We start from the raw sequence: 21,160 nt of genomic DNA on the forward strand, positions 1-21,160 counted from the left end.
GAATAAGAATCCAATTGACAAGTGGCTAGATGCAGCGTTCAAAAAAACATGTTTAGAATGATTATATTGGTATCACGAAGAGTTTTGATATACTCTATACTGCAAGTGAAAATAAGCCAACCATGGATGCCCCCAAAGGCCTCGTGGCTTTTTGCTGACAAATGAATCGCGGGTGCCCAGGTGCCCAGACGGGTACGTACTCCTCAGGCTACGCTCTAGCTCTCCAGTGTTGGCCTGAAGCCTTCTGTTTACTGCCTACATAGTATGCAGGTACTGCTATATAGTAGGATTAGGTGGGTTTACATGCAATGTCTTCAGTTGCGCATTTGCTTTTGACTGCCTACCGTGGCTAAACGTCATGTAAAACCTCTACATTAAGAACGCCTGGAATAAAAGGACGCTTGGCTATTCTCTAACCTGACAAATTGTCTTGTTGGGTATTAACCGGACAAGTACATAATTCAAGGAGAGGTCTGCATCTCATCCTGGTTGCCACCAGCAGTCGTAGCAAAGTATCGGACATCCACATCGTCATCCTCCTGCAACTTCTCTAGGCTAGGCACAACCCTTGACTGAATCAACTCCAGGCTCTTGGGTGATGGCGTGATGGGCTCTTCAGACTTCTCCACCTCAACCAAGGTCTTATCGGCCGGCAGGCGACGCAGTGTGGCAATGAGAACGGCGTAGGACTTGGCGACGTTGAAACGAATGTTGGGAATTTCATCCGTCACCAGGCGTTCCAGGATAGGGAGGAGAGAGTTCTCAATAATTTCAAGGTTGACAACGGGAGTGAGAGTCTGATAATTAGCATTAATCGATGTAGCAAGAGGGAAAACTCACAGAAACGGCAAAGCAGGTCGTCATGCGGTAAAGATAGTTAGGGTGTTGACCCATGGCCATCACCTTGGGAATGATAGAGGCTTTTGACCACTCCACACCGAATACTTCTGTCAGTTTCTTCAAGTTCTCGGTGGCAGCCTCTCGGATAGAGAAGACAGTGTCTCCGAGCCAGCCCATGCAAAGATCGCTCAGCTGCTCGTCAAAGAACTCGACTCCAAGTTGGCTGGCCAGGAGTGGAATGTATTCAATGATAGCAAGGCGAACGCGCCATTGCTTATCTTCAGCCAGTTGAACAATGGCGGGGAGAAGAGACTGAGAAAGAAGCTGGATACCAATGACTATGAAAGGTTAGGAGAGTTACATTAATATGAATCAACGAGCCCTTACCTTTGTTGACTTGCTCGAGCTTCGAAATGATGTGCAATCGGACGTCGGGGAATTCATCCTTAAGCATCTGGAGGAACATGGGAAGCAGGTGGGCGATAGTCCTGGACGGTCAGTATAGGTTGTTGCTAGCAAATACACAGGATACTTACTCTTCCTTGCCTAGGATAGGCGCTAGGCCGCTGATCTGAGTACCGAGGGAAGCCCGGACGTGCTGAGAGGGATCAGAGACAAGGTCCTCAACGCTGGTCATGATCTCATTGAGGAGAGTGTCGCGATCAATCAAATGGCAGAAGCCTGAATGTGTCAGTCAAGTACCAACCATGCACCATTAGGGTACCATACCAGGGATTTGGCCAGCAATCGCAGTGCGAACCTCGGCCTCTGTATCCTTGAGGAGCTTGACAAAGGCAGGCACCATGTCGCGGGTGACAACCTCTTCGTGGACGGCTTTGGCGATCTGCATACATCAGTATCGGCCAATAGTTTTGAATTCAACAGGAAATGTACCTTTTCATATCGATCGGCGACCATGTATCGGACCCTCCAGCTTTTATCCTCAAACAGATTCCGCAACGATGTCAACAAGACGCCGTGGCTGGGTTGCTGTTCTTTGGGAATTTCCTCCGCAATCGCAATAAGAATGTCAACCGTAAGAAGACGGACGCTGTCCTGATCATCGCTCGCCAAGTATTGGAAGAGGGGAATTATTTCATCGATGACGACCTGACTTTGCATTTCCTTGACAAACTTGGCCAGGTTATTGGCCGCCTGTCGCCGCACCATCGGGGTTTCATCGTGTACCAAAGCTCCAAAATGCTGTCGGAGACTTTGTTGCAATGCCAGAGTGGCCTTCTTGTATGGTGAGGAGTAAAGACCAGTCGCAGAGACCTTCGAGGTGAACCAGTCTGCCTTTGACAAGCGGAGGACTAGCGGGACGAAATGCTCTTCGACTTGGCTTTCAGAGAGCTGCTCGCATACCTTGTTGAGAGATTCAACGGCCTGAAACGTTAGCATGCACCTCACAAACTTCCAGCTGATGTGGTACCTTCTCCCGCACCAACGGCTCCTCGATAGCCGCCAAATTCTCCAGCGGGGAGAGCAACACGTGCGCGTGTTCCGGACCCCCAACATATTCTGTAAAATTGCCCAGCTCTTCGCTCAGCGCAGTCAAAACTTCGTCCTCGTCCTCGACGGAATCTATCGCTGTTAGATGGGGCCGGTGAGCGATTGAAGGCTAGACATGCACCAACCATCAAGAAATGGGATGAGCTCATCCCGGGTTCGGTCGGGCCCAAGTGCAAGCGCGATCGTGGATAGACGGTGAATGGCATTGAGTCTGAGAAGGACATCGTCGTGCTAAAGAAATGTGAGCTCAATATTGTCTACACGACCGGAGGGAGATTTACCTTCAACTCGTCAATGAGCACGGCGATTGGGTAGAGCTCATCGTTCTCGTTCTGGCCCTCCATTGTGGATGTGGATATGTATTAAGGGAATGCGACGAGTCCCGGTCCTGAAAGGGAAGAGGGTGGTGTTGGACCTGACAGCGATTCGGCAGAGGAGGTGTAGGAGTCAATAAGATGGCTGATAAGGATTAGTCCGACTTCGCGAGATGGCAAGGGGATGGATGGTGGTAGAGTAAGGGTGGGGGTTTTGGGCCGCATGAACACCTTTAGTAGGACCATACCTCGATAATTGAAAAGTACCTTGATCAACAGCAAATTAATAGATTTGATTCAATTCGTAAAGAGAAAAGAAAAATGCCCCCTTCGATGATGCACTGGAGCAGGGCAGCCGAGCTTTGAGTGTTTAGAAGTGTAAATTACATACTGGCGGTGTGCACATAAAATGTTAAATATGGAGGGGAGTTACCATACCAATACCATTGTCACGAAAGAGGGGGGATCTGTGGCGGTGGTGGCTTGCGGGCAGAATTTCCACCAGCACAAGAGTCATCCAAGAGTTTGTGCACCGATCACTACTTTCTGAATTTCTGTACGGGCTTTCCCTATATTCTATTGGAGTCGCCTAGTTTGGTTTCGCTCTGGTTTGCCGGCCATTTTGCTGATTGACACCAGGATTCGCAACCCCCACCATGCCTACTATCTCGGTCGACAAGGCCGCTCTTTTCAAAGAGTTGGGCCGAGAGTACGTCTTTGCATTCTGTCATTGAACTATACTGATCTCCTTGTAGGTATACCACGGAAGAATTCGATGAGCTGTGTTTCGAATTTGGTGAGTTTGCTAGGCAATCTTTGCGGGGGACATAACTGACTCTGAATAGGAATTGAGCTTGACGAAGATGTACTTCCTCCGAAACCCGTCTATAAACAACCAATGCTGATATTTTCAGACTACAAACTCAGAGCGCCCTATCGTCGATGGAAAGCAAGAACCTCCGCAACTCAAGATCGAGATCCCCGCCAACCGGTACGCGTGATATCTGAAGAGAATCAATTGAAGAACTCAGACTAAGAAGAGATTAGATATGACTTGCTGTGCTTCGAGGGCATTGCGCTCATGTTGAACATCTTCCTGGGCCGGAATCCCCTGCCCGAGTACAAGTTGACTCAGCCGGCACAGATGGAGCAGATTATCGTCAAGGAAGATGTTAGTATTTCAATACTTGCTCTTGCTCGGTTGGACTCCGCTGACCAAAATAGACCACAAAAATCAGACCCTACGTAGCTGGTGCAATTCTACGGAATGTCAAGTTTGATCAGGCTCGTTATGCGTCCTTCATTGCCCTCCAAGACAAGCTCCACCAGAACTTGGCCCGTCAACGAACTCTGGTATCAATCGGTACCCACGATTTGGACACCGTGAAGGGTCCCTTCACTTATGAGGCTCTCCCTCCCAAGGACATCAAGTTCACCCCGTTGAACCAGACTCAGGAGATGGATGGCGAGGAATTGATGAACTTCTACGAGAAGCACCAACAGCTGGGCAAGTACCTGCACATCATTCGTGACTCTCCAGTTTATCCCGTCATCTATGATTCCAACCGGACTGTTTGCTCTCTGCCACCCATTATCAACGGTGACCACTCGAAGATCAGCCTGGACACCACCAATGTTTTGATTGAGATCACAGCGCTCGATAAGACAAAACTGGACATTGTGAACAAGATGATGGTCACCATGTTCTCCCAATATACCTTGGAGCCGTTCACCATCGAGCCTGTCCAGATCGTGTCTGAGCACAACAAGGAGACCCGCATCACCCCCGACCTCGCTCCCCGCACTGCTCAGGCCGAAGTCTCGTACATCAACCAGTGCTGTGGTTTGAACCTTAGCCCCGCTGAGATCTGTACTCTTCTCACAAAGATGGCATTCCGCGCGAAGCCTTCGACCACTTCCCCAGACATCATCAACGTGGAAATTCCCCCCACTCGTGCCGATGTTCTCCACCAGTGTGATATCATGGAGGATGTGGCCATTGCCTACGGCTTCAACTCGCTTCCCCGTGCGTTCCCTGACATGTCCGGAACAGTTGCCCAGCCTCTCCCCATCAACAAGCTTTCCGACATCGTTCGTGTGGAGACTGCCATGGCCGGTTGGTCAGAGGTGTTGCCGTTGATTCTGTGCTCTCATGATGAGAACTTCGGTTGGTTGAACCGCAAGGATGACGGAAACACTGCTGTCAAGCTGGCCAACCCGAAGACCCTTGAGTTCCAGGTCGTCCGCACTAGCTTGCTCCCAGGTCTGCTCAAGACCATCCGCGAGAACAAGCACCACTCTGTTCCCATGAAGATCTTCGAGGTCAGCGATGTTGCATTCAAGGACCTGTCTCTGGAGCGCAAGAGCCGCAACGAGAGACATTATGCTGCTGCCTTCTACGGTAAGACTAGTGGATTCGAGATTGTCCACGGTCTTCTTGACCGTATCATGGCCATGCTTAAGACCAACTTCCTCGCCGAGGGCGAGACCCCCAAGGGCGACTCCCAGTACTATATCAAGGAACTAGACGGTACGTACCCCCTCGAACCCGACTAAAAGATTTACTGACAGTATAGATCCCACCTACTTCCCCGGCCACGCTGCTTCCATCCACCTCCGTATTGGTGGCCAGGACAAGGTCATTGGTTCTTTCGGTATCCTGCACCCTACTGTGCTGGAGAAGTACGAGTTGAAGTACCCAGTCAGTACCCTGGAGCTGAATGTTGAGGCTTTCATGTAGAGTGAGCAGGTTTACAGATGAGCGGCTGTCCTTCTGATTAGAGTTATGACCAAAAGCAAAAAAAGTGCATAAATCCAAGAAGATTCCAGTAAATGATATGTCAGAAAGGGGCTTGGCTTGTTAATTCCGCGCCGAGCGTCTTTCAGCGTGGAGTATGTACAAGTCGACCGAAAAGAATATGTAATTGAAGATAAAAGTACAAAAGGGGTATCCGATAGGAACACTCTGAGCTACCAAGAGAGTTTTCAAACCCTATGGTGGTAGCTCTGGCAGAGGTCGATAACATCCAAGGTGAACACCGCCACGATGTAAGGCTAATGATAAAGGGTATTGACAATACTACTACTGTCCATCATCGAGCCGCTGACCGCGGAACGAGTAATAGTTGGTCTGCTTAATGTGCCTGGCCTTACCAGTTCGTTCATCATAAATGCCAAATCCGTGGGTTGCGGCATTGGGTGGTGTGTAAACTGCTCAATTAGCCTTGGATCCATTCATTATCACAATAGATAACATACGATGGAGTGAAATGGCAAAGTTGTCCTGGTCTGGATTGGATATCCGATGCAGACCAAGCTTGTCAGACATGTAGGTGACCTGGTTTTCGCAGTAGATTGTCTGCTTGGTGAGCTGTGGTGGTGAAATTTGGCCATTCTCGATCTGCTCTTGATCGGGCCATGAGTACAGATCTTCTTGCAGTTTTCCTTTCAGGACCTATTTCAGATTAGTTCCCATCTACCCATCAGATCAAAGAGCGGATACCTTCATCACGCAGTGTGCGTTGGCATGGTCATGAATTGTACTTCCTTTCCCAGGGCTCCATACAAGAATAAGCTGAACGAGTCAGCCAAGCACTCGCCCACGGGTTGGGGGTGTGACAATTTCCATACCAAATTACTCTTGCCGTTCCCCTCATCAATGAGATTCCTCGTGTATGTCCTGCTAGCATCACCCAGCGCATATGAAGCCCATTCATCCGAATTCGAGATGTAATTCTCCATCAATAGTTGTATCTCCATGGGATCGACATCGTTAGAATCGAGACCCGAGCTTGGACCCAATGCAGAGCTAAGGTCCTCCACGAGCTTCTCGAAGTCAGGCTTCTTGGTGGTTGATTCGGACCCATTGAGAAATGGCATAGTGAATGAGCGTTGTACTGACGTTTGGATAGATGGAGTCTATGTATGTAACGGGGATGAAGAGGTATCGGAAGTTGGCCGAATGGCGAGATCGAGAGTGTATCCACCACAACAAAAATGCAAATTAGGATAGGAGATTGCGCAATGTGTGTATTTCCATTATGAACATCGACACCAAGTATTCAATGTTCACATGTATGTAGTTGCCCCCGTTGCCCAGGTGCAATTTGGCTATGATAGCGATAAGAAATTATGCCTCAGGCTGCAAATGACATAATTGCCCTCGTCGCCTTAGGCGCACACCCCGCCCTGACTAAAAACTGCGGTGCCACAATTCAAAGATTGTCGCCGCAAGTGCATTTCTCCTTCAAAAGTTGTCGCTCAACTCGCTGATTTTAAGCGAGGGACATATACGAAGTCCCCTAATACCAGTGGTTATCAATCGCTTCTTCTATTGATTTTTCGATTGCTGGGTCAAATCGCCAAAATGTCGACCACTATTGAAAAGGTGAGTGCGGTCAAGATTTTTGAGCACCAAACAAATTACTAACAATGCTTCTGTATAGATCAAGGAGGTCGAGTCAGAGATGGCTCGGACTCAAAAAAACAAGAACACCTCCTATCACTTGGGTATGCGCACACCTACGACTTTTCAACGATGACGTCTTCTGACAATATACAGGACAACTGAAGGCGAAGCTTGCTAAGCTCAAGCGTGAACTTTTGACCCCGACTGGAGGCGGCGGTGGTGGTGGAAGTGAGTACCTCATACCCGAACATTCTGCTAGGTACTAACTTAGGGCTAGCTGGTTTCGATGTTGCGCGTACTGGTGTGGCCAGTGTGTAAGTTGCCCGAGAAGCTCTGGAGATTGCGATCGCATATGCTTACAAGTACAGTGGTTTCATTGGTTTCCCGTCCGTCGGCAAGAGTACACTGATGAATAAATTGACTGGTCAACATTCAGAAGGTTAGTTATGGCCATCCTCCTTCGACGAACGATTTTTCTAAAACCCTCTAGCCGCGGCCTACGAGTTCACAACCCTCACGACTGTCCCCGGTCAAGTGATGTACAACGGTGCCAAAATTCAGATTCTCGATCTTCCGGGTATTATCGAAGGTGCCAAAGACGGCAAGGGTCGTGGTCGACAGGTTATTGCGGTGGCCAAGACCTGCAATCTCATTTTCATCGTCCTTGACGTGAACAAGCCGTTGGTTGACAAGCGAGTCATCGAGAACGAGTTGGAGGGCTTTGGCATTCGCATCAATAAGAAGCCCCCCAACATTGTATTCAAGAAGAAGGACAAGGGTGGTATCGCCATTACGAGCACTCAGCCATTGACTCATATTGACAACGACGTAAGATCGACTGCTCGCATAGTATTTGACAAGTACTAACAGATCCCAGGAAATCAAAGCTGTAATGAGCGAGTATAAGATTTCGTCCGCTGATATCTCCATCCGATGTGATGCCACCATTGACGACCTGATCGATGTTCTGGAAGCCAGGAGCCGCAGCTACATTCCCGTCATTTATGCGCTGAACAAGATTGATGCTATTTCGATCCAAGAGTTGGATTTGCTTTACCGGATTCCAGACGCCTGCCCAATTAGCTCCGAGCACGGATGGAACGTCGACGAGTTGATGGAGATGATGTGGGCGAAGCTCAAGCTGCGCAGAATCTACACAAAGCCTAAGGGCAGAGCGCCCGACTATTCGGCACCTGTCGTGTTGCGTTCCTACGCATGCACAGTCGAGAATTTCGTAAGCATTGCGCTCATCTTTCTAAGAATTATACTAACGATATAGTGTGACGCTATTCACCGCACAATCAAGGACGATTTCAAGCACGCCATTGTGTATGGTCGCTCAGTAAAGCACCAGCCGCAGCGAGTCGGTCTCTCGCACGAGCTTGCTGATGAAGATATCGGTAATTCTACCCAAAAACGAATGAGTTTCAAAGCTGACCAGCTATAGTGTCGATCATCAAGCGGTAAAGGAATTATGCCAGCTCCTTGACCCTCATAGCCCAAAGCGGCGAGATGATCCAAGCGCTGGGGTGGTCTGTGCCAGCCTGTCTTTGCGCCTCCGCGATCTGACAGCTTCTGGCACATCCGTAAGACGCCACCGGATCCGAGCGTTGGATAGACTCTCGTTCACGGCAACATAATTAAAGGGGGAAGTTTTTGAGTCTACCATTTGACATTAAAATCAGCATGCATATCACTGCCGATCTTTGGTCTCAAGGTATAGCTTTTAATTCGATGAACTCGAGTTAGGCTTCAAGGGTTATACAAGTCCAGGGGTACGCACGAGGCGAAAAGCCATGAGTCTGATATTCTTGGCACCTTTGTTTGTGACCCTTGAACCAGTCCATATTGTTATGATTACCCTTTTTTGATGAAATTATTTGTCCATCAGCGTCCGCAAAAGTTCAGATCTCTGGCATTCTCGTATTGTCTCAAAAATCAAAGCCATCATAAACGGTCTACTGGTTCTTCCCTGTGGCTCAAATCTGAAAAAGGCAAGTGGCTTTTTTTTCCATATAATGAAAGATATATCATGTCAGACCAATCAGCCCCTTTGGTTGATTCGTATTACAGTAAAAATTAATGCATCATGCGACTCCTTATCGCCCTGTACATATTAGAGACCCCATGTACAGATCGGAGGACGCCTGCATAGATAATTTATTTTGATGACATTCCGATTGGCATTTTCCCCTTGCCCATTACCTCCCGTCCTGCACAGCATCCTTGCCAGTCATTCTAATGTTTATAAGATTTTCACCGGTGGCTTGATTTCTTTGCTCTTTCTTTTTTTTTCTTCCCCCATTTTTACTTTGAGGCTGACGAGTCAGACCACAAAAGGTCTAGGCCTCTGAACGCCGATCATAGCACTCCCTAACTGTCAGCTCGAAAGCTCCGGAATAAAGAAAAACGGACTCGATAGCTTCGACGGAAGAGCCGGAAAGGTAATTATGGTGTGCATACTTACTCCATACTCTGGTGCAGAGAAGGGCCGCGACTCAAAGCATTGACCTTCTAATAGCTTAACGGTGATCATGACGGGGTCGCGTATATTTGGAAAAGCCACAGCATCGGGTAACAATTACATGTTTATTAAAACCCGGCATTACCAGTCTAGCTTCCGATAGGTCCAAGGGCGTATTATTTAGATATTGAATGATAGAAGATCAAAATGGATCTGTCAACTGACTAGCACGTTTTCCCTTAGCTTCTTAATCTCTTGGCTTCTGGCCTGCAACTACTTACCGAAATTTGATGGGAGAAAAAAAAAAGTACAGATCTGCGTAAGATTGACATGCAAACCAAAATATTTCAACCAACCAGAAAAAAGCAAAAAGTGAGGCAAGGTACTGGAAGAGATTTTTAAGACAAGCGGTGAAAAAAAAAGATCAATTCATGTACGGAGTACGGAGTATGTTATCTGATTCTCCACGGAGACCTCGATGATAGCCTTTTACCAGAGCACATTATCCACCCAATAGGAATCTCTTATGTCCAATGAATCTCATGAACCTTTGCGGAGACAAAATAGTTCTTGGTGGAGAATCTCCCGCAAATCGCCGATTTAGTTGAAAATTGAGAAAGGGGGCTGTTCACGATCTGGTCCGTTCTCAGATGCAAGATCGGCGTACAGTGTATATTAATTTCTGTCTTGATCAGGTGACTATGATGGCACCGATCGCCCGCATACCTTTAACGTACGTTGTACATTATTACTCTCGTGGAGGATCCATCGGTCATCCCCGTCGCATTGCATTGCATGAGCCATGCTCTTCCCCGGAGTAAGCATACTGGTTTTTTCCTTGGCCTTCTAGGGATGGTGGGAGCACTCTATAGTGCGAAATAGCCCTAACTAGTGGTTTACTAACAATCTCAAGTGTCATTTATTCATGCTATACCCATCTATTTCTATTAACAATCCAATTCTATTAATTCTGCACCATTTGACTTCCCGGAGATTCTTCGGGTGGAATTAAAATTGCAGGTTAACACGGTACCTGACTCGAGTGACACCCCAGACAGTTGTGTACCCTAGGAAATTCTTGAAAACAGCCAAGAACGGCCCAAATTGAAAGAAGCAAATATATGAATTGGTCCGAGAATTTTGATCCTGACCGGTCTAGACTTATTCCTGCTCCTTCTCCGAGTGAAAGGCATGCCCTAATAAGAGATAGCAATCCGAATGGCGTCAGTACGGGATCTACCCCGATTTTTACCCCTAAACACACATTATTAGCGAACGATTTAATTTAAACTGTGCTAAAATTAAAATCTTTTAAATTTCGTCACACACTTCTTTTTGATTTAACTGGCGCCAAGTAAAAAAATCATAACGGCAGCAAGCATAATGATTGGTACTGCGACTAAATCATCATACGAATCATACGCATTCTGCAGTGTTGGATTGATTTGTCAGACCTCTCTAATATCGTTATTATTTGCTTTTTCTTTGATTCTTTGTCTGTCCTTTCGAGAATGAATCCTTCTAATAAAGCAGTCGGGTTTTACACTCGAGTTTTCCTCGTGGTTTTGAGTCGAACAAGCGGGGTGTTGGATATTTGGGTAGTATCCAACTACACCGCGTCCAAAAGAGGCCTCTTATAAGCATATTATATGTCGGAGATACGTCCGGTTTTCGGCCCCTTCCCATTACTCTTTGTTCTCCTTCGTATAGCCTACCTACATACATACTCTGTTCTCTCTTAACCTTCCAATTGGACTTCAAAAATGCAAGCAAAGAATTTGAATGTTGAAGGTTCCCGGGCCGGAGGGGACCGTAGTGGGTCGTTGTGGAGAAAGACGAGGGCTGAACTTCCTTTAGCGTCAAAAACAATCCTTCCCCTCTTTCAAAGATGTCCTTTTACGCTTTGTGATAGGACAACTCTTCAACAGACTGTTCGGCCCTTGTATCGGACATGCTCGTATATTTGTATCCAAAGATCGTCCTTGCTGCTCCTTATTTGCTGATTTCTAGCCGTCTCATCTCTCATGGATGTTTGATGCGGTACTTCCTCAAAGTTATGATCCCACATCTTACCCCAATCTGGTAATAGTTCCATTCGATGGACTTTGCTCCAATCTATTTATTCCCTAGGGATTTGCTTTCCTTCTCTCTCTCTCTCTCTCGGTCCCCTCTACTCATTATGATTTGTGTTCCCTTGAGGTCAAACCCCTTCAGACCCGGTTTCTTCACCTCCACAATGTGAACCGTGCCCCTAAAACACATCCTATGGGGTAAGGAAGTTGGAAGTTGAATGTTTGATTCAACAGTTTGCTTTTTGATTGCAAATGAAGATATCTCCAATGAAGGTTCTTTCCGCATCGATAAGTCTCTCTGCCGCTATCCTCTTCCCGGCCCAGCCTGATCGCCGTCTTTGCCTGCGATGTGCATGGGTGTTATGCGGGCTTTAAGTTCAGCGGTTTATCGATCCGCTACCCGGCTCTAAGCAAACTAAGAGCTGGGCTGGGAACGAACTTGTTTTTCCCAAGGATCAAGTCTAATTATTGAGTTAGATTTTCTAGAAATCGTCGTTAAAAGCGAGGTGATCGAAGAATGTATAACTTCTCAAACAAGTCCAAGGTTTAACACTGAACGGTCCCGCCCGATTTTCCAACAACCTAGGTGACTTCACATTGGACGAGATGTTGGATCTATATTGACCAGTATATTGCCAGTATACAACATACTCGTACCCATTGAGTCTACCATCCTGGAAGGTCATACGGGAAGAAAAGAAGAAAAAAAAAGACAAAAATCCTAAAAAAATCCTTTAAAAAAAAACAAGAATAAACCCGCGTTAGCCCTGAGAACGAAGATTTCCATACTCTTACGGTGTAATACGCAAAACGAATTGGGCCTGACGAGATGCAACCCCTGGCGCAATATATCACTCAGCCAACCAACCAAATATCATTTCCCCCTCTATTACAGGGATCATTTTGAAATTTTATAAAAAATTAAAATGATATTGATATTTTCTTTTTATTTTTCTTTTATTTTCTGTTTTTTTTTTTACTTCGGATGGAATTTTTCATATTAACCAATCAACAATCAGTTCGGCTGGATAACTCTCGGGGGGCAGAGAGTTATCATAGATTTCTCCGTCGTCTTTCTCGTGCCAGTTGCAATCGAGATTCATAGTCGTTCTGTCAAATCCACGCGATACGGATCGTCCTACTGATTTTCCTTTTAACCCCCATTGCCTTACCCGCATGTCCTTTCTTACCTTCTTGCATATACACTTTATACTTCCTCTTTTCCGGTAGTTTATAGAGCTACCATCTCGGGACATTACCACTCTCTGGATAATTTTATACAGGTCTACAGCAGTGGAACATGCAGTTTTTATTGTCTTACCCTTAGAGAGATTGTTTCATTGTTCCTTTTTGTCTCTCTTTCTTTGATTTCCTCTCGAACCTATCACGATCCTCCCCCCAAAGCCCTATTGTTCTTGAGATCCATTGTCTATGGAGGAACCCACCATGGAAACGGAGGCTCATCACCCACCAGAGGGTGAATTCCCACCACATTCACCATGGGGGGAAATGGGCCAATTTACTACTCCTCAGCATTCGCCTGCCATGCCAGAGTATAGTGGGTTTGACTACAGTCAATCGCAGCTCATGGCTGTGGACTCGTATGGCATGCCAATACCCCCACCTTACGCCTCTATGCCACTACCCATGCCTTCGCATTCCTGGCCCAGCATGCTCACACCACAATCTCCGTTTGCTGCGTCTGGGCTACCTGCTTCTACCCCGACATCGGTATCTCCTTCGGTTCTCATGCCTCCAGTGCGGAAGACCTCAACTGGAGGTACTACACCGCGCAGGACACTTACCGATGATGACCGCCGGCAAATGTGTATATATCATGAGGAAAACAAGACTGCTAAGCAGACTGACATTGGAGGTATGTAATATCTCTTTATCCGAGTTGAAGGGACTAGGCTGATCCCTTATACAGCATTGTTCGGAGTCGAAAGAAGGTATCATTGAAACCTCAATTTATTCTATCCAATCTAACATGCAATAGCACTGTTTCCAAAGTCCTTCGCCAGAAGGAGAAGTACCTAAACCCCGAAGACGGGAGTCGATCTCCCATCAAACGGGCCAAGGGAAGAGTCCCTGATATTGAAAAAGCCCTAGCCAACTGGGCCAAAAACTACCAGCGCCAAGGATATCCCCTGAACGATGATATGATCAAAGAGAAAGCACTCTTCTTCGCTAGCACCTGCGGCTGCCCCGAAGGCAAGGACAAGGTCTGCACCACAGCCTGGCTAGACAAATTCAAGCAGAAGAACAATCTCCTCGGTGCAAAGGTGCGCAGAGGATCTACAGAAATTCGCAGCGGATCAAACAGCCCAACCCAGCTCAATACAGACTTTGGATCTGCTCTCCAAAGCCCCAGCGGTCCCTCGCCCACCTCTCCAGTCGAAGGCTTCGGATCCCCATTATCTCCAACAAGCCAAGAAGGATTCAAACGGGATATGGCCGAAGTACCCGACCTGACAGGGGGTTACCAACACGGCTATTCCAAGAGTACAACCTCGATCGACACCTCGGCGGGTATGGTCAGCCCAACATCCACTCTGGTCTCTGAAAGCCCTTTCACACCGACAAGTCAATCCCGTCTCCCAACTGGCCCCAGCAGCGCCAACACCAACAGACCACGCAGCCAGACCTTCCCACTGGTCCCCATCGATCCAACACTCCTATCCGCCGACGAAACCACGGACCCTCAGCGCCAAAAGCGCGAACTCCAGCAATCACTCTCGGTCTCCACCTTGCAGTCCCCAGTGGAAATGGACGACTCAAAGCCCGCATGCCCGGTCCACCAGACAAACGTCATCAAGCGCAATCGCAGCAACCCAGAAATCAAGACAAATTCCATGCCGCCGCCATCAAAGTCTACCACCATCTCGCCAATCAGCTCCCCCGGATCCCCAACACAGGACGAGGCCCGTCGCGCCCTAGAACTAGTCATCAACTACTTCGACCACCAACCGGCCGGACTCGCCGCACAGGAGTACATGACCATCGGAAAGCTAATGGAGAGACTCGAGCTCGCCAAGAGCCAGGCCGGGTTTCTGTTGGGTGGCTTACCGCGCATTGACGAACATGAGGATATCCCCATCCCGCGTGTGACGAAGAAGAGGAGCATCCACAATTTGGGATGAGACCTGATTTGCATTTGCATGTCTTCCGTTTCTTTTTTTTCTTTGCATTCCCCGTTTAATCTTTTTGCATTCCCCCGAACCCTTCCCCCCCCTTCCCCAACATTCTCTGCTTTACTGTGATTCGTGATTCGTGATTCCCCCCTTTCTCTTCTTCCTTTCCTTCATTCGGTGGTTTATTTGATATTTGGTAACTGTACGAATCTTTCTTTTATATCCATTTTTCCTATCTCTCAGGAGATATAAAACCTGGGCAACCAAACAAAAAACATACACATATCCAGAGGGCGACCTCTACTTTCTTTGGAACTGTTTTTGGCGGATTTGGGAATAGGCGCGCATGCCCTGGGATTCCCGGTCTGGACGAGTTGGATGCATATGGAATATTGGGCACATGGTCATAATGTGATGGTATATGGAATTGGGATCATCGACCTTGGACTTGGGAGTTTTTGCCGCTTGCTTTCTTCTTCGGGTTTTTTGCTTTTTTTTTTTTGCTTTTCATTTTTTAAGCTGTTGGTTTGCTATATCCCTCAACCCCCCTTGTACTGCATCTCTTTCTTACACTCTTTTTCATATTAATTTTTCCCTTTAAACACGCGGAAAGATAATTTTCATTGGGTTCTATGAACCATGGCATATTAGGTCTATTATTATACCCCCGGTATCTTTTTTACAATCACATTATTTTAACTTTGGAACTTATGCTAGTCATAGGCATATCTCATTAATTAAGTCTGATATTAAAAGCCGGAACATGTCTATACAAATGCTGGCGGTACTGGCGCCACCCCACGATCCTCCAGTAAATCTTCAACACTGTGCTCAGTCATTTCGGGGAGTAGCTTGGATACCACTGTCTCGATAATACTCCAGACTAGATGTTTATTGCAGTACTCATCTGCAAAAAGGTCTAGAAAATCATGTTCGATTATCTCTAGGAGATGCAGTTCCTCGCAGTCCATCCCCGCAGATGAATCGTCTGTGCGCAGCCGCTCAGCGGCAAGGTGACCACACGCAACTAGGCAGGGGTCTGAAGGCAAAGGGGAATGTGATGGCGCCAGGTTTGCCTTCCCCTCCTGGAAAGATCCATGGTGCGCGCCGGGGGAAGACGGTGGGGATGTGACGAGAGAGGGCGAACTGTTGGAGCTGCAGGTACCATCACGATTGTAGGGCGGAGGCGCCGACGGGGGAACACCGAGAAAAGTTCGTGTGACGGAGCGCGGGATTAGGGCCAGGAGACTAGCTGCACATCGTCGCTTGATAGCGGCGATCTCCGTCCTAGAGGGGGTATTCCGTTTTACCGGTTCGGCCGGCTGATTTAACTCTGGTGTTGGGAGGTCGGCTGCAATGGTAGAAAGTGATGGGCCTGAGGTAACCGTTGAGGTCTTGCCGCCGTTGCTGTTCCCCGGATTATTGGCTTTAATGATATCAGTCGTATCAGTGGCCCTGGCTCCTTCCGTAATAGGTGTAGGTGATGCCGTGGGCGCGAGTGCTTTTTGACTGGGCGTCGGGGTTTGCACTGACTGCAGAGCCGACGCCGGAGCTTCAATATGACCGGCCGCTATTTGAGATATTGGACGGGTATTGGACGGGAACAAGGCGGTCCTTGTCGCAAGAAGAAGGTTGGGCAACAAAGTGGGGGTCAGCACGTACTCCTCAATGGTCTCCCGGAGGAATCTGTGGGAGTTAGCAAAAGGTCTCAAATGACGTCGGAGCAATGTAAAAAAAAATAATAATAAAAAATAATAAAAGAGTGAAGCGATAATCTCGACTGTGGAGCTCGGGACGTTGTGCCTTTTTTTTTCCCGCATTAATTAAAAGAAAAAGTCCATAAGAGCCGTATAAAGTGAGGCGGAGCAAGATCGACTGAAGGAGCTTGGGCCATTAAAACATTCAGGTAACATCCCGTACCTGATGCACGAACCTCGGTCAGATTACAAATTTCACTTTCCGATAGGAATTTCGCTCATTGGACCGAATTTGGTAATTCATCCTTGGCTGATTTCCTTTTTATCTTTTTTCAGCCAAAAGAGGTATGGCCGGCGATGGGGGTGATCGGCAGTTTCTTTTTTTTTCTTTTCTTTCGTGCTTTAGCACCCTTTTTGCCAAGGAGAGTTCAATCGCTTAGATGTTCTCATTCCTTGTTTTTTCGGGTTTCCAAATCAAGAAAGTTGGCATATGAATCTTCAGATTCACAGAACAAAAAGTGGACGAGCGGCACGGAAAGGGCCGGGCCCCGGCGCTATCACACCTGAAAGAAAGAGACGGGGCATCCGCGGGCAGACACATCCCTGCTTGAAAAAAAAAAATGGTCGGACCAATTTGAGGGCAACCAATCTGATGCCAGAACTGCCCAGTAGGTCTGACGGTAATGACCATACATTAAGGTGACCTCGTAAGATGGTAAGATGACGGTAATCATCCCAACGGGTATTGTGGCCTTCCAAGAGGTTACAGCCAGGTCAAGTGACCGACGCGGCATGCGAGCAAGACGCTTCATGTCCCACTCTAACTCGCACAAGTGACACTTGGACCGTAGATTGTGTGTCGGAGATCGTACCATTGCTCCACAGTCGTTGATTTCCTCAAGGCCTGAGCCCTCAAAAGAGGGTTGGAGCGTTGAGGGGTTGCATGGAAGGAGACGGGAAAAAAATAGAACAAAACTCACCTATCAAAGATTCCATCCGTGGCACCGACCCTGCCTGGGCCTGCCAAAATAAGGTGCTGGAATAGAGCGAGCAACCCACTCAGCCATGGCATTCTCCATGGGATTCCTAGTACCTGCGAAACCATGGAATACATCCGGTAGTCGAGTACCGGACGTTTACTTGTGCCATCCGACTCCATCCCATCTCTTTTCTGGTTGATGGGTAAGGCAAGTGGAACACCGGCACTGTGCGAAGAGGAGCCTGGACTCGATGCGACACGAAATAAACCTATTGCAATGAAACGCAAGACGACGTAACCAAGATAAATCTTCTGCAGTAGGTTCCATATCCAGGTGGCTAAGAATGACGCCGATGGACCAGGGAGCTCATTCTCGGTTGAAAGCAAGCCGAATTTTTCTAATCGGTTGATTTGAGAGTCCGGGTTGGATTTTGTGTCATCTTGGGTTTGACGGCGTCCCACTTGAGCGGCGAGTTTGCCTAGAGTTTCCCAAATGAACCATCCTTCGCATGCCCTGCCACTGACCTGGTTTCCCAGGATCAGATCTGCTATAATATCAACTACCAGCGCCCGAAGGCTGCTATTTTCGAGGTCTTCTGTTGGCAGAAGAACTGCTAGGATACCGTTGGCGAGTAGTCGTCGATAGACTGCTTCGTTCTCGCTCTGCTCGGCGATGGTATCTGGATCCCCTGGATCAGGTATTGGAGAAAGGCCGGGGTGTGGATTTAGCTCATGATAGAGAGCACGGTACGACGTCGGTAGGCCAGAAAGGTGTGACTGTTGCCTGGCTTGTCTGTACGCTGGAAGATCATATAGTCAGCAATGTTTCCCCTCTCCGCGGAACCACCGTGGATTCCGGCAAGAAGAACTTTAGAATGAATGAGTCTCACAGAGTACATGTGATTCCACCAGGGCAGGGATCTCATCCAGGGCTAGTTGTGCAACGTCGATTTGGCGCAGCCTCTGCTCGAGTGCACGGGTGCAATGCGCGATTACTTGTAAAACTTCATTCACAAGAGCCTGATCGGGTGTGATTTTCGAGTACCACGAGTAAACAAATTCCTTTATTATGATCGCGAGAAGGGCGTAGAGTTGACGATCAACGTCATTGGAGCTCGTGAGGGGAGGTAACAGCTCTTCCGGAGGCTGTGGGGAAGATGCCCCATGGTTGCTTGTCTGGGGGCATAGGACGCGTCGGATCAGAGCAGTGGTGGCCTTGTCGCTAATAGAGTCCGGGTCATCCTTTCCAGTATCTCTTTGTGTACGGAGTCGAGAGGAAGGACGCGAAGGCGGCTGAAGTGTCGTCGCGGAAGGCAGCGCGGTGGATCTGGAGCTGGAGGTTGTCGGTCCAGCCTTGAGGTGAGATATCGGCTGAAGACCGGGGCGGAACGGATCATTCATTTCATTCCATAGAGCTTTAAAGTTGGATCAATAGCTATCAACGAAGTGCTCTCTGTTAACAGGACAAATCAACCTGAGAAGCGTTGATGGTTTGTACCTGGCCCAATTTGGATTATAGGGCTTAGGGCTAGAAGATAGGCCTTATCGCATTCCATTGATGCGGGGGATCCCGATGTTAGATGGCCAAATGTACTTAAAAGTGCCCAAGTGGCCTCTTGACTCTCAATTGTATGATTTGTTTTCTTTGAATATACACCATGTTAGACCAAGTTGAAGATAGACCTATTCCCTTGTGGTTGGATTGTGATCCTGGTTAGTCCATCATGATCCTCTTGCGTTCGTATTACTGACTGCTTTTAGGCCATGATGTGAGCCTCTAAAGATACATATGTATACTAGAAAGACATTTATTAATATGATATAGGATGCCTTTGCAATTCTGATCGCCGCTCATCATCCATCTTTGGAGCTGCTTGGAATCAGTACTATCCATGGAAATGCATCGTTAGAGAAGACAACCGCCAATGCCGGCAGCATTCTGGAGGCGATCGGCAAGCCCGACATCCCTGTCTATCCTGGTAGCAATAAGCCGTTTTCGCGACCTGCTCTTCATGCGCCCGATATTCACGGTACGGGGTCCTTTCAATGCGCGCGAAATGTTTTAATAACACTTTCTAGGCGAATCTGGTCTTGATGGGACCGACCTCCTCCCCAAGGCCACTAGACCACCTGTCACCGATAAGAACGCCATTTTGGCCATGAGAGATGCTCTGCTTGCACAGCCCAAAGGTACTCCCTGGGTAGTTGCAACGGGTACTTTGACTAACGTCGCATTGTTATTCGCAACGTTCCCGGAGGTGGCTGAACACATCCAGGGCCTGAACATTATGGGTGGTGCCATCGGTGGGGGATTTACCGATGCTCCAATGAGCAGACTCCAAGGTGAGAAGTCTAGGATTGGAAATGTGACCCCGTGGGCTGAATTCAATATCTATGTATGTTTTCTAATCTTCCATCCCTCTCTGGCTCATCTAACCCACGATGGTATAGTGTGACCCGGAGTCTGCCGAGTCAATCTTTAGCAACCCGGTTCTTGCATCTAAGACAACTATGATCGGCTTGGATCTCACACATCAGGTTTTGGCCTCACAAGCCGTTCAAATGCGCATCTTGCATGGCTCGATCCACTCGACTGAGGAACCCACTGTCCTTCGGCAGATATTGCATGCACTACTCACTTTCTTCGCTGCCACATACGAAAAAGCTTTCGGGTTGACCACTGGACCTCCATTGCATGATCCCATTGCCGTGGCCGTTATCTTGTCGACGCTAAATCCAACCTTCGCCAAGAAGCACCCTAATCAAGCTCTTACTTTTGATGACAAAGGCGGCGAGCGTTTTGCTCTGAGTATTGTCACAGATGGGCAACATGGGGAAGATGTATCCATAACAGGTCAACTGGGCCGCTCGATCGCTACTCCTGTTAATGGTCCGGGAGTTGCTGTTCCCAGGGGCGTCGATTTAGATGCTTTCTGGAACATTATTCTACAATGTGTCCAGCTAGCCGATGATTGCAATGCTGCACCCAAGCCCTGATTTATGATATCGGACGATCTTTGAGCCTTTTAGACTGTGACCTAGATCTTTAACATACAACTACATTAGAAGGATATCTTGGAGGTCAGATATAGGTCATAGAACAGAATTTGCGGCATGTCCAAACAGTCGCAAGTTATAAATTTATTCATCTTTGTCAAAGTTATTCATAATCTGCATAAATTAAGCCTTTTCCGCCTTTTTTTCCCCGTCGGCCTATCTAAACAGAATGATATCTAGGAAGACTACTAAACATACCACTAGAAAGAAGGTTATTGAAAAGATTACTGAAAAGACATCACCACAAGGCCGCTTATGCGACCAACTATTCTTATACCAACTAAATTTGACCAAAAGGTGCCCTCGTCGGCCTAGTGTTTGAGAGTAATGGGAAACCCCTCCCGAGGTCCCGAGGTCACTATATGAGAAGGGCTCCCATTCACAAGAGGAAAGGGAATTCCCCGCTTCAATGAAGAAGGATTGACACGGAGATTTGGGTTCTTCTGGCTTGAAATATGTTAAGATTGATAGAAGCTTCCAAGTTGTGCTTCATATGGCTTTTTATTCATGGCTTTTATACTCCGCATCTCCGTAGATCACTTTTTAGATGCATGTCAGATGTTTTGCAGGACAGGGGGTTCCACGTTACTGGGTTTCAGGAATGTATAGAACAATTAAAGAAATATAAAATGTTGAAATGGTGAACTGAAGTTGAAGCCCGGCTGAAAGGAAGAACGTCATAA

General features: G+C 47.6%; 7 protein-coding genes across 7 annotated transcripts; 4 read left to right on the top strand and 3 right to left on the bottom strand.

Moving 5' to 3' along the window:
• Nucleotides 1-461: 461 nt before the first annotated feature.
• PGRI_037540 (protein phosphatase 2A structural subunit TPD3) lies at nucleotides 462-2,696 on the bottom strand (the record flags this gene model as incomplete). Its single annotated transcript, XM_040791467.1, has 9 exons — nucleotides 462-797; nucleotides 841-1,178; nucleotides 1,228-1,328; nucleotides 1,377-1,521; nucleotides 1,570-1,684; nucleotides 1,735-2,226; nucleotides 2,273-2,424; nucleotides 2,478-2,583; nucleotides 2,634-2,696. 9 exons carry the CDS (start codon nucleotides 2,694-2,696, stop codon nucleotides 462-464), a joined length of 1,848 nt encoding a protein of 615 aa, XP_040645544.1.
• Nucleotides 2,697-3,322: 626 nt separating this feature from the next.
• On the top strand, nucleotides 3,323-5,406 carry PGRI_037550 (phenylalanine--tRNA ligase subunit beta; the record flags this gene model as incomplete). The annotated part of the gene is made up of 7 exons (XM_040791468.1): nucleotides 3,323-3,375; nucleotides 3,422-3,462; nucleotides 3,512-3,531; nucleotides 3,581-3,657; nucleotides 3,714-3,837; nucleotides 3,891-5,196; nucleotides 5,243-5,406. The coding sequence occupies 7 exons, from the start codon at nucleotides 3,323-3,325 to the stop codon at nucleotides 5,404-5,406; spliced, it is 1,785 nt and encodes a 594-aa protein (XP_040645545.1).
• Nucleotides 5,407-5,748: 342 nt separating this feature from the next.
• On the bottom strand, nucleotides 5,749-6,545 carry PGRI_037560 (putative cysteine dioxygenase Cdo1; the record flags this gene model as incomplete). The annotated part of the gene is made up of 4 exons (XM_040791469.1): nucleotides 5,749-5,876; nucleotides 5,925-6,120; nucleotides 6,169-6,240; nucleotides 6,297-6,545. The coding sequence occupies 4 exons, from the start codon at nucleotides 6,543-6,545 to the stop codon at nucleotides 5,749-5,751; spliced, it is 645 nt and encodes a 214-aa protein (XP_040645546.1).
• A 487-nt stretch (nucleotides 6,546-7,032) lies between these two features.
• On the top strand, nucleotides 7,033-8,541 carry PGRI_037570 (GTP-binding protein RBG1; the record flags this gene model as incomplete). The annotated part of the gene is made up of 9 exons (XM_040791470.1): nucleotides 7,033-7,053; nucleotides 7,112-7,175; nucleotides 7,228-7,302; nucleotides 7,352-7,388; nucleotides 7,443-7,513; nucleotides 7,565-7,902; nucleotides 7,952-8,308; nucleotides 8,354-8,474; nucleotides 8,522-8,541. The coding sequence occupies 9 exons, from the start codon at nucleotides 7,033-7,035 to the stop codon at nucleotides 8,539-8,541; spliced, it is 1,104 nt and encodes a 367-aa protein (XP_040645547.1).
• Nucleotides 8,542-13,041: 4,500 nt separating this feature from the next.
• On the top strand, nucleotides 13,042-14,753 carry PGRI_037580 (DNA binding HTH domain, Psq-type; the record flags this gene model as incomplete). The annotated part of the gene is made up of 3 exons (XM_040791471.1): nucleotides 13,042-13,486; nucleotides 13,541-13,562; nucleotides 13,610-14,753. 3 exons carry the CDS (start codon nucleotides 13,042-13,044, stop codon nucleotides 14,751-14,753), a joined length of 1,611 nt encoding a protein of 536 aa, XP_040645548.1.
• Nucleotides 14,754-15,511: 758 nt separating this feature from the next.
• Nucleotides 15,512-18,976, bottom strand: PGRI_037590 (PXA domain-containing protein; the record flags this gene model as incomplete). The annotated part of the gene is made up of 4 exons (XM_040791472.1): nucleotides 15,512-16,430; nucleotides 17,422-18,220; nucleotides 18,311-18,835; nucleotides 18,919-18,976. The coding sequence occupies 4 exons, from the start codon at nucleotides 18,974-18,976 to the stop codon at nucleotides 15,512-15,514; spliced, it is 2,301 nt and encodes a 766-aa protein (XP_040645549.1).
• A 102-nt stretch (nucleotides 18,977-19,078) lies between these two features.
• On the top strand, nucleotides 19,079-20,417 carry PGRI_037600 (uridine-cytidine N-ribohydrolase; the record flags this gene model as incomplete). The annotated part of the gene is made up of 5 exons (XM_040791473.1): nucleotides 19,079-19,133; nucleotides 19,182-19,189; nucleotides 19,246-19,450; nucleotides 19,500-19,816; nucleotides 19,872-20,417. The coding sequence occupies 5 exons, from the start codon at nucleotides 19,079-19,081 to the stop codon at nucleotides 20,415-20,417; spliced, it is 1,131 nt and encodes a 376-aa protein (XP_040645550.1).
• Nucleotides 20,418-21,160: the final 743 nt, after the last annotated feature.

Source organism: Penicillium griseofulvum (assembly GCF_001561935.1).
Source record: "Penicillium griseofulvum strain PG3 chromosome Unknown contig_86, whole genome shotgun sequence".
In the NCBI taxonomy this organism is placed as follows: domain Eukaryota; kingdom Fungi; phylum Ascomycota; class Eurotiomycetes; order Eurotiales; family Aspergillaceae; genus Penicillium; species Penicillium griseofulvum.